The 12,420-nt window shown below is 43.0% G+C and overlaps 1 protein-coding gene across 1 annotated transcript in view; it reads right to left on the minus strand.

The window, feature by feature from the left end:
* The window catches only part of LOC138265307 (cytochrome P450 2J4-like), a 213,237-nt gene that overhangs the window by 15,792 nt on the left and 185,025 nt on the right, over positions 1 to 12,420 (minus strand). Inside the window, exon 9 of the mRNA XM_069212915.1 lies at positions 3,682 to 3,823. Coding sequence (XP_069069016.1) covers positions 3,682 to 3,823 — 142 coding nt within the window. The remainder of the gene's footprint in view (positions 1 to 3,681; positions 3,824 to 12,420) is intronic.

A 12,420-nucleotide genomic window follows, 5' to 3' on the forward strand; every position in this document is an offset into this window, starting at 1 on the left:
CCTTTATGGACTTAAGCTCTGCTTTTGATAGGGTTAACAGAGATAGGGTTAACCAGCTGATAATGCTGGATTTGGGAATTGACAAACGTATAATCACTTTTCTTGGTGATCAAATCTCCATTTGAGTGCCTCTGCTGGATATGGCCCATTGTAAGAATGCTCTGAGCACATTTCACTTAATAGGCATTCTGGCAAGTTTTGCACACTGACCCTCCTTTTTCTGACTCTTTTAGCCTCATTTACTAGGAAATGCCGGAGCATGGCGCTGCGCCACATTTGCCAGCCCCGTGCTGTGACATCTTCAAATCACAAAAGCAATCTGTAATGGCGATTTACTCCTTCTATGTGTGCAGCAGAACACAGCACACATAGAAAGAGCAAAAAGTGAAGAGAAATACAAGTATTTATCCGTATTGCGCCATGCTAGTGCTACCCCTTGGGTGGTGTTAGTTTCTGGTGCTTCCTCTGGTTTATGAATCCTTGAAAATTTGGGGCAGCGTCAAAAGAAATGGATGTTGTGGTGGAACCCCCATTGCACACCCCTTTGCCTTCAGAAAACTGAGTCAGAGGGGCCCATATTTACAAGGTAGCATTAAGCAACAAAAAAGTGGTTCAGTGCCCCCTTGTAAATATGGAAAATGGCACAGCACCACCGGGGCATTGCAGAAATTGATGCGCCGGTGGCAATAGGGACTCGTTAATGAGACCCTTTATGTCAACAAGTCAGAGCAGGTTCTACTAGCTGGTGGAAGTAATCTGCGTATTTCACAAGGTCAGCCTACTTGAGTTCTTTTATACGCTGACAATACTGTTTTAATATCTCAGATGGCTCAAGGCCTCAAAGTTTCATTGGAACATTTTAGTGATCATATAGATTTTCCTGATTTAAGCATCAGTTCCATTAAATCTTGTGCCTTGACTACAGGCCCAAGAAACACCAAAAGCTGAACCCACCTATGTAATGGACATATACTTACTGAAGTCGAAACTTTTTCTTACCTTGATACCTTGTTTGACTCTCCCAATACCTGGTCACCATTGATTAGGAAAAGGAGGCATGTTTTTGTCTACAGTATTGCTCCAGTTTTGGACTTTGCTGCCAGATTAGGGTAAAGTTGTGCGGGCTATGCTTGAGATTTATAAAGCTTAATTTGTGACTATAGCATCTTATAGTTGTGACACATGAGGATATGCCAATACACACTACAATGTGTTGAAGCCAATATATCTACCCCACAATGTGTTGAGAATATCTTCATGCAAAGGCTTCTTGCAACCCCTTGCAGCTCATCTACTTTTTTGTAACCATGAAGATCTGGGGTCAGGGCTTAGACCTCTTATCTTGTGGATGTTTGTTTGGCTCAAACCTGAGTTGGGGATCAATAGGACGTTTTTGATGGACTGCCTAGGACTGGACAATGCTTTATCCATATATTGGGTTTCCCATTTTAGGAAGACCTTTCTTAAACTAAGTCGACCCTCCCTTTTTAGTAACCCAAGAAGCATTATGAAACTATATATCACTTGGGTAAAGGATGCTTTTCTTACTCAGTTATGGGAGGAGAGAGAATCCCCCTCTTTCCCCAAGGTTTCAAATTGTCCCGACTTGTGTGCTTCTTACCGCTATAATCAGCCAGTCTCTGGGCACCACTTGTTTTTTTGCTTGTTCTGGATTGACCAAGGTAGGGGTGACCCTTTCCAGTAGCCACGGTTCTGATGATAATAGAACACCAAGCAAGCCGTAACTTCTAGAAGGAGTCCCAGAGGAAAAAATCCAACGTGGGAAAAATCTCAGAATCAAGGTCTCCTGGAAAAAGAAGAACAAAAGCACAAAAAAGAACTGGAACAAACTGCAGGCAGAAAAAGAACAGGAGAAATCCAAAATCAACGGATACAGAAGCGAGGAGCACAACCACGAAGGAAGTGTTTGCAACGGAAGGAACAGAAAACCAACTTGTGCTTATATACTGAAAAACAGGAAGTGACATACAGGAGATATTGAAGACACCATCTTGTATTGGGAAAGACCACATTCAGGTGAATGAAAAGATAGCCATAGTATAGAAAGGTAGTGAGCAAAGCATGCAGGGAAAGGAACACAGACTTTTGGGAAGAAAAAACATGGCTAAGGCAAGGAAAAGAAAAAAGGAAGAAAAAAGAAGAAAAGAGGAAAACAGCAAGAACAGGTAAGCAACTAAAGAGGGCAAGAGTGAGGGCAGCGTAAATAGTGCCCAAAGGGAAAGTTTAACCAAAAAGCGGGCCGTGGCAGAAATGGCCATTTTAGGCTAAATATAGTTCTCTTCTAGGTTTTCCAAAGGGCTGGTCTAGTGATGTTGATTGTCCTCCCTTCATTTGTGATTCAGTATCTTAACAAGATACTATGGGGCATATTTACAAGAAAGTGGAGCATCAGCTATGCTGGCCACTTTTCTTGTGCCCCCTACTGGCACCTAATGACACCATAGTTATGCCGTATGTATGATATGGTGCCCAATGGCGGCCGTTGGCACAACAGTGTCAACATTTTTTATGCTATTGTGGTGCTTTGCTGCACTAGCAGCAAAATTGTTGACATTAGTGCAGCAAAGCACAGGGGGGCCCATTGAACGAAATGGGTGCGTAACTTTACCGCCTGCTTTGAGCAGGTGTTAAAAATGACGGAAAAAATGGCGCAGTGAAATTTGTAAATTTCACTGTGACATTTTGTCGTGCCTCCCTGCAGCGGAACGCCCCCTTTGCTGCAAGCATTGCACCACTTTGTAAATCTGGCGTGGGAGAAATACCTCCTTAATGACGTCTTAGCGTAAAAAAAAGATGCTAGGGCAGTGCAAGGAGGCGCAAGGGACTTGCAAATATGCCCCTATGCCCTTTATTTTATTTTTACCTATTTATAAGCACCTTAGAATGCATTTCTTAAGGCCACTTTTAATAGGAAGAAATGTCAATCAGTCCAGGCCTTCTTTGTTATTTTCACAGTTAATGAGTGGACCGTCTATGTGCTGGTCTGGTATCTGTTTTTTTTAATTGTGCTTGACTTAGGAGTTCTATGATTAGTGCTCACTGATGCTATGTTTTATAATGTTTTATCTGTGCATTTCTTGAGATTTCAATCACATAGGTCTTTTAAGGTTTTGAAATCTCAAACCCAAAAAAGCATTTTGATTGATTGGTTGGTTCTATTGAAACAGAGCAAATGTCTGCTATTGTCCCACTCAATAGTAATCATATTAGCAACCTTAGAAGGATGAAATCCTGAGTGCACTCACCTCGATGTGAGCCTTTAACCATGAAGTAACGCATAGATCCCTTCAGCGGATTCGAGACTACTGAGCCACTGGCCCCAGCCCACAGACCATCCATAGTTCATATAGGGCCTGACTTTGATCTGGGAGTAGGGAAAAACTCTATCACAAACATGACAGATAGCCGTCGGCCATATTCAATACCATTATATCCTGTGGAGATTGTAATACAGCGGATGGGATATCCATCACGTTTGTGACGGACTATTTCAACCGCCAAGATCTAAATGAGGCCCATAGTTTGCAAACATATCCCCCTAATATCACCATGTAATGTAAGTGTGCATCATACTAACAGTTTGTTCCACCAGCTTTCCACTTTTATCTCTGATTGCACCACAGAATACCCATCAAACTGAAGAAAATGAACCCTCCTTACCTGCAGAGAAGGGTAAAAAGGCCTCATTGGCAATGAAGTTCCCTTCTTTGTCCAAGAAGTGGCTTGGGTTGAACTGACGGGGGGTCTCCCAGCACTCAGGGTCATAGAGGACAGAGGCGATATTTGGTAAGATTATGGTGTCCTGTAAGGGTATGAGCAGATTACTGATTTGCAGTCATATCATGTGTTCACCTCTAGGGAGCCAAACGATGAGACAGGCAGTGATTTGTTGTAATGGGTGGACATGTTAATAACTGAAAGAGGAAGTGTTAGGTTTTTTCAATGTCTACCGCACAATTAGTCTTTAAGAATAAAAACTGGAGAAAAAGGTAAATGACCATAGATAATGCACAATTATTTTCACCATATGTACGTTCAGAAAACAGAGAGAAAATAAGATTTTAATAACTTTTAATAACTTTAATTTTAAAACTTTCAAATACTTAAACTTAAATGGCAATAACATTGACCTACAACGCATGTGCAGATGATCGTCGCGTGTATATCTGGAGTACGTTAATTGCATTACATTCCACGTCACACAACAGATCAGTGGAATGAATTACATATTAACATATTCAGAGGTCTCCATTATTCATAACATAGTTACTTCCACATATCTTCTGAGCTAAACAATTCCCAGACCTTTTCTGTCTTTCTCCGGCTCACATAGATATCTCTCCATCAAACCTCCACCAACACTGAGCACTTCTCTGACCCACAGGCAGCCGCTGTCTCTTCCAAGTTGCCCAATGTATCAGAGGATCTATGTTGGCGACAAAACCCACACATTATTCCTTTAGTTTGGCTACCACTGTCTGCACTGCCTTCGCTCTGTACTATCTTTAGAGCGAATCCCATAGGTCTCTAGGATGGGATACCTATGGTAGCCGTGATGCCTAAGCGCCAGCTGCATCATTACAGCTTACTTGGACCTTTATGCAAATCAGCTGTCTTTGGCACTGGATGGTACATTCATAAACATGTGGTGCATCATAGATGATGCGCCACTATTCTTGCACCTCATTGTGCCCCCCTAACAACACCAAGTGTGCACCGTATTTACAATACGGCACACCATGGGGCATATTAGGCCAATAGAGTAAAAAATGTTGACGCTATTGTGGCGCTTTGGTGGATTAGCACCAAAAATTATGGTGCTAATCCACCAAAGTCAGGGGAGGCCTATTGAATACAATGGGAGCATCCCTTTAACGCCTGCCTAAGGTATTAAAAATGACGCTAAAAATGGTGCAGTGAAATCTAGTAAATTTCATTGCGCCATTTTTCTGGGCCTCCTAATGGGGGAATACCCCCCATCCATTCATTATGCCTGGTCCGTAACGCCAAATTAGAGTAAAAAAAATGATGCTAGTGTGGCGTAAGGAGCGGCAAGAGCTTGTAAATGTCCCTAAGTATTTACCCCAACACAAGGCGCGTCAACGCCTGTCAAATTACTGAACCCACTGGAACCACCCCATAAATATTTGGAAAAACAATTTGGGGGAGAGGATATACCAAATTGTGGACAGAATAAGAGACTAGGGAATTGTCCCTGTTGAGTCTCCCATGTCGTTGTCATATTTGTTTGATTAATTTCCTTTTTTGTGAATTTTAGAGGATTCTCTCCATGTGGCTTTTATAGGTTGTACAATATATATTTATGTGTTCTATATTTGTGGTTTTTATGGGATTATTGAAACAGATCTTTTTAAATTCAATTTCCTTTATCAAAATTGAGTATTTGTGATGTATGTATGCGGATTGTTAGGTGAATAGCGGATGTATGTATTGTCCTCAAGGGAATCTTTCTTATTACTGGAAATGGTGCCCTGTCCCCTTGAGGCAGTGGTATAGTGGGGCCCTCTCTCACTTTTTGCCTGAGAGTGGCCTTCACCTTAGTCATCACCTGAATTATCTTATTCCACAGCATTAGCTACTGGCCATTTGTCCATTTAAGCATGGAACGCTTTCCCACCAGAGCTCTTAGGTGCCACTCAAAGCACTACAACTAAAAATCACCATTTTCTTTACACTGATTTGGCAACACAAAGATAAAGTACACAGTGCATGTGTGGTGGCAGAGCAGTTTATCACACATTTTCTATACTATGCTTCAGGGGAAAGATGAACTGTCTGCTGTATCAAAGTATTGAGAATGGCACCCTAATTCTCTTAAACGGAGTGCTATGCAAACTCAGATACTTCATCCAAACTGCGCCCTGTACCTTAGCATCATGATGCAATAATGGACAATTCCACACTATACAACATTTTAAAATACATAAAATAACAATAAATGTTTGATAGCTTTAGTGACTGACCGAAGAAATCTGTCTTATCCGATTGCTAGTTCTGGCATCTTATGAGATCTTTGTAACTTTTCCTTGAGGCACCCTGCCCTTATTTAGCAGATTCGCATTCATAATATAAGACTTAAAATGTACCTGCAAGAGGCAAGATTGAAAATGAAAGGCAGTTGAAAAGTAGAAGGGAGGTAAGATGCCATACTCATCTTGAAAGATAATAGGACATACCAATTTTGATGACATATGCAGACTGTTTGAATCCTGTATCTTTTTAAATAAAAAAAGGGGGAATTAATTAAAAAGATTCATCATTCTAATACCATTTTATCAGGATTACCCAATTTCCTTGGACGATGAACTCCAGGGTTTGGCAAGGATGAGGCTTGTTTGGTTCGAAATGAAAGTATTTCATGAGTTCCACTTCAGAAACTGTCCAAGAACCTGTTGTTTTTAACTAATTAATTTGAAAACAGTTCCCCTTTCTGCAAACAAACACACCAATCCTTTAAACTCAAGGACTTTGCTTCACTTGCTCTGTGAAATTCGGCCCCATTCTTCCAACCTCTCCATGGGAGAAGACCTCTCTAACAGACTCAAGAAGGTGAAGCTGCATTCACATGCTCTGTAAAAATTTGTCCCTGGTATTTAACCTACCACTATAATAGAGCACAGCCACAACTTGCCGTACTGCCCAGCACTTTTAGCTGCCTTTAGGTTGACCTCCCGCAGCCTTCCTTCACCAGTGTGAGGGGCTATGAGCAGTGTACACAAGCAAAGGTTCAGATGGTTTAAAATGCACTGCCAACTAATTTCATATTGACTTTGCACTGACTGATCTGGAATTGCCTTGACGTGCTGCCAACAAAATTCTTATCCACTTCTAGAATGTTGTATTTTGTTATGACTATTTGTAAAACACACTATCTCTCGCAAGGGTGTTCTGTTTTTTTTTTGGTCTTATTTGCGAGATCCGGGAGTGTCAGAAAGAAAATTAGTTACTTACCTGTAACTGCAGTTCTCCAGTATTGGTATCTTTCATAGATTCACATGCTTGAATCATCCCCGTCGTCGAGGTGGGAGCCTCACGGTAAACTTAAATATATAAAAAGCAGTAAGTCAGTAAAAGTAAAACCAGTAGGCCCTAGTAGGCCTCATAGGGTATTTTACAGTCTATCCACTTTGTTTTGTGAAAAGACCCAAACTTGAGTATCAACCAATCTGGATTCAGCCCCTCCCAAACACTCCCAACAGAGGCTGAATTCCCTCAGATTTTCTAGTAGGAGTGTGAAGTTTAATATCTGTATAATAGGGGAGCCTCTGAGGGGAGGAGGGTGGGTCGCATGTGAATCTATGAAAGATACCAATACTGGAGAACTGCAGTTACAGGTAAGTAACTAATTTTCTTCTCCAGTATTGGATCTTTCATAGATTCACATGCTTGAATCAGAGTAACGAGCAGTAATGTTTTCTTACTTACTGAATTACATTGACTGTAATTCCATCGTAATTCTATACGTGATGTGATTCATATTAGTTCAGTTTTAAATATGCACTTACATATAATTATATTTATATTCATAAACATCCGAATATAAGAGCAATAAAAGGTGTGTGGCAAGAAATCCTGACACAATTTATGCTATTATTATGGAGAATACGACACGTTAACACAGTATAAGTAAATGAACCATTAATGACCATACCTCGAGTGTGGTGGTGGGATGTGTAAGAGGCTCACCTTAACGAAATAGATGCCTCAGCACTGCTTGTCCCACTGCTGTATCGACCTGGTTAGTCTCCTCTAGACAGTAATGTCTTGTAAATGTGTGTTGGCTGGACCATGTCGCTGCTCTACAGATGCTATGTAGTGGTACACCTGCAAAGAGTGCAGCTGAAGTGGCTACCGATCTTGTAGAGTGGGCTCTCACCCTGGTGTGGAGCGGCTTTCCTGCTTTTGAATGGCAGAACTGAATCGCCAGGCCAATCCATCTTGCTAAGTCTGTTTGGACACCGCGTGTCCCTTTTTTGTTCCGCCGAATGATACAAATAATTGATCCGACTGGCGGATGGCCTGAGTTTTCTGTAGATAAAACTTTAAACATCTTTTAATATCGAGAGAATGTAATGTTTTTTCCGCCACTGTTTGCGGATTTGGAAAAAAGGTTTTTAAGATGACTGGTTCATTTAAATGAAATGTTGAGGGAACTTTCGGAATGAATTTAGGATTTGTCCGCAGGATGACACCTGAGTTTGTAAACTGGAGGAACCGCTGTTTGATAGTGAACGCCTGAATGTCACTGACTCTTTTTGCCGAAGTAAGAGCTAACAGTAACGCTGTTTTCCATGCGAGGAATTTTAGGTCAGCTTTGTGGATCGGCTCAAAAGGAGCTTTCATGAGCTGCATCAACACAACATTCAATGACCATAGAGGCGGAGGTTTCCTAATTGGCGGGAAGACCCGAAAAAGGCCCTTCATAAATTGTTTGACAATTCTTGTGGAACACAAAGAGAGTCTGTCTGGTGATCTGCGGTATCTGGAAATTGCTGCCAGATGTACCCGTATGGAAGAATATGCAAGTCCTGATTTTGCCAGGAGCAGGAGATATGGAAGTATCTGTTCCGGAGTAGAAGATAAAGGATGTATATTTTCCGCTGCACACCAAACACAAAATCGTTTCCATTTAAGTCTATAGGTTTTGTTGGTAGTGTCAGCTCTAGCTTTTGCTAAGATGTCTCTACACTCTGGGGAAATTTTGAGATTTAAGTATTCATTGTGTTCAGGAGCCAAGCCGACAAATGAAGAGACGACGGATGTGGGTGTGTGACTTGTCCCTGGTGCATCGTTAAAAGAGTCGGACTCTGTCTGAGTGGTAGATGTGGTCGTTCGGAGAGCATGAGGAGCTCCGTATACCATATTTGTCTGGGCCATCTGAGAGCTATGAGTAGAAGTCGACACCCCTCCGTCTTCATTTTTCTGATGACTCTCGGAATAAGCGGGATCAGAGGAAAAGCGTAGGCATAAACTCCTGACCATCTCATCGAAAACGCATTCCCCCACGAATCTTTTTGGGGAAGCCAACTTGCGTAGAACTGGCATTTCTTGTTCTCGAGAGTGGCAAATAGGTCTAAGTTTGGTTTGCCCCATAATAGAAACAGGCCATTGAGAGTTTTCTGGTCTAGCTCCCACTCGTGATAAGGAATTACTGTCCTGCTCAGGGTGTCTGCTAGAACATTGATCTGTCCTGGCACATGCTCCGCTTTTAGTGAAATATTGTGTTTGATGGCCCATGTCCAAATTTGTTGGGGTAGCTGCGAGAGTTGTAGGGATCTTGTGCCTCCTTGCTTGTTTAGATAAAACATGCTGGTCATGTTGTCCGTCCGGATTAAGACGCTTGAACATTGTATCTTTGGCAAGAAAGCTTTTAGAGCTAAGTGTATTGCTTTGAGTTCTAGATAATTGATGTGGAGCTGGCTCTCTTGCTGATTCCAGATTCCGCTGATTTGCAGGTCCTGGCAGTGTGCACCCCATCCTTCGAGAGAGGCATCCGTTGTTACTATGTAACTTGGTGTTTGAAGAAGAAAAGACAGCCCTTTTGAGAAATTGGTTGGAGTCGCCCACCACCTCATAGTGTTCTTCATTAGAGGCGTTATGCGAATCTTGTCTTCGAAGGAGCCGTGGACCTGTGTCCATTGTATGTCCAATTGTTCTTGCAGGGGTCGCATATGGAGCCTGCAATCTGGGACTAGCGGAATGCACGATGATATCATTCCGAGCAATGATTTGTAGATGCGGACTGAAACGAACTTTTTTCTGGATAGGTTGTCTGCCAAAGAGGTTCACTTTTGTTTCCTCTCGTGTGATGGGTACGCTTTGCTGCGTACTGTGTCCAAAATTGCTCCCAAGAAACTCAATTCTTGTTTGGGGTATATCTGAGATTTCTGGTAGTTGACTACAAACCCCAGGCTGTGTAACAATTGAAGGCAATAGGAAATATGATTTGTTACTTGGAATTTTGAGGGTGCCTTTATAAGCCAGTCGTCCAGGTAAGGGAAGACCTGGATACCTGACTGGCGAAGATGTGCTGCTACTGGAGCTAACATTTTTGTGAAGATTCTGGGGGCTGATTTGAGACCGAATGGTAGAACCCGGAATTGGAGGTGCATACTTCCTACCCTGAACCTTAAAAATTTGCGATGTTTGCGATATATGGGGATATGAAAATAAGCATCCTGGAGGTCTAGGGATGCCATCCAATCTCCCGTGTTTAAGAGACGCAGGACATCCTGCAACGTTACCATCCTGAACGATTGTTTCTTTAGAAACTTGTTTAGTGCTCTCAAGTCCAGGATGGGGCGCCAGTCTCCTGAGGGTTTCTTTAGAAGGAAAAACCGGGAGTAGAATCCTTTGTTCTTTTGAGATAAAGGGACTGGTTCTATTGCTCCTTTTGTTAGCATTATTCTTACTTCCCTGAGAAGTTGGTTCAACCTCGGAGGCGGTGTACCCAATGGAGGGACACTCGGTGGTGTTTGCATGAATTCCAGAGTATGACCTCTGGTCACTACATCTAGTACCCATCTGTCCGATGCTATAGCCTTCCACTTGCGGAAATAAGAATTGATGCGACCTCCGACCTTCAATATTGATTGGGGAGGTGTTGAGATTATCCGCTGGTCATTGCTTTCTGCCTGTATCTCTTCCTCGGGCAGCTCCTCTTCCTCTAGCCGGATGTTTGTAAGCTGCGGCTGGTGGTAATCGATAATGCTGCTGTTGTTGATGGTGCTGATGTCCTGGTCCTGGAGGAAGATGGATATTGTGACCTGTATTGTTGGTATCCACCTCGAAAGGAGTAATTACCTCTACCCCTTGCTCCACGAAAAGGTCGTTTTTTATACTGCAGGGTACCTAGGGATTTTGCTGTATCGGTATCAGTCTTGATAGCCTGCAGCATGTCGTCGACATGTTTGCCAAACAAACTCTCTCCATCGAAGGGCATGTCGAGAACACGAGTCTGGACTTCTGGTCTGAATGAAGTAGCTTTAAGCTACCCTTGTCTGCGCAGGACTGCTGCTCCAGCTAATTGTCGAAAGCCAGTGAGGGAAATATCTATTGAACTGTCTATTATCTCTGCGGAGACCCTTTCTCCCTCCTGCAAGACCTTTTTAGCTTCCACCTTGAGATCTTCTGGCAGTGAATCTACAAAAGCGGACATGTCTGCCCACATCTGGCGATCGTACCTTCCCAGGATGGCGAGGGAATTGGCCGCCTTGACCGTTACTGCAGCAACCGAGGAGAATTTCTTACCGATATTGTCTAGTCTCCTTCCCTCTTTGTCTGGGGGAGACGCAATAGGCGTAGAGGGGTTTTTGGATCGTCGTTGAGCCTCCTGTGATATAACCGAGTCAGGTTTCGGCTGTGAGACTAAATCTGGGGCCTTGTATTTTTTCTCTAGCCTTGGCATTTGTGAAGGCACTGTTGCCGGGTTTTTCATTGCCTTCAAACCCTCCTGCCATAAGAAATCCACAATCGGTATGGCTCTTACAGATCTCTTTGATGGCTCTTTAAAGTCATACAAAAAACACTCAGTTTCATGGGAAACAATTGCCAGGCCAAAACGTTTCGCCGCTCTCTCTATGATATTATGGAAACCTCCTATGTCTTCTGGAGGAGAATCCACTGGAGCTGCTGGAGGTGGAGATGGTGTGGGAACGAGATAATCGTCCCATTCACTAGCCGCTGAATCTGCTAGCTCGCCCTCTTCCCTTTCGTCGTCCGACGAGAGGTAAGCTTCCGGAGCTTGGCTAGTTACAGGTCTACTAGCCTGTGGCTTTTCGGAAACATTAGTAGTTTGAGCTTGCTGGTAACTTTGAGGTCTAGGTGGCGTGGACTGAGTTGACGGTGGGAACCTTTTATAGTAATCCTTCAACATATGTTGTAAATCTGTCACTAATGTGCTAGGCATAGCTAGTGGCAATGGTTGGTTTGCCTGTGGATAAGATGTTGAAGCATAACTATGCTGGTAATGTTGATCCTCTTCTTCATCAAACTCTTGACATTTGACATTTAGTTGGGACGGGCTACTAGCTGCCCCAAACATTCCTTGATCCTCATCATCATCATCGTCTAAAAGATGTTGCGGTGGGTATGGCAGCACTTTACTTGGTGATGTATGCATCAGCAAAATGTCAGATGGCTTGTCCCCTATATTAATAAGGGAAAGGGGTAAGAATCTGGTGGAGTCCTCATGATGGTATGAGGAATGATCTGGTGAAATGTCCAAAGGTTTGTAAACTGTTAATGCTGTGGTGATCGTCGGTTCCATCGTCGACGGTTCCCTCGTCGACGGTTCCCTCGTCGACGATTCCCTCGTCGACGGTACTGTCGTCGACGGTACTGTCGTCGACGGGTCTCTCGTCGACGCTTCCGTCCATG

Source organism: Pleurodeles waltl, chromosome 11 (assembly GCF_031143425.1).
Source record: "Pleurodeles waltl isolate 20211129_DDA chromosome 11, aPleWal1.hap1.20221129, whole genome shotgun sequence".
Classification (NCBI taxonomy): domain Eukaryota; kingdom Metazoa; phylum Chordata; class Amphibia; order Caudata; family Salamandridae; genus Pleurodeles; species Pleurodeles waltl.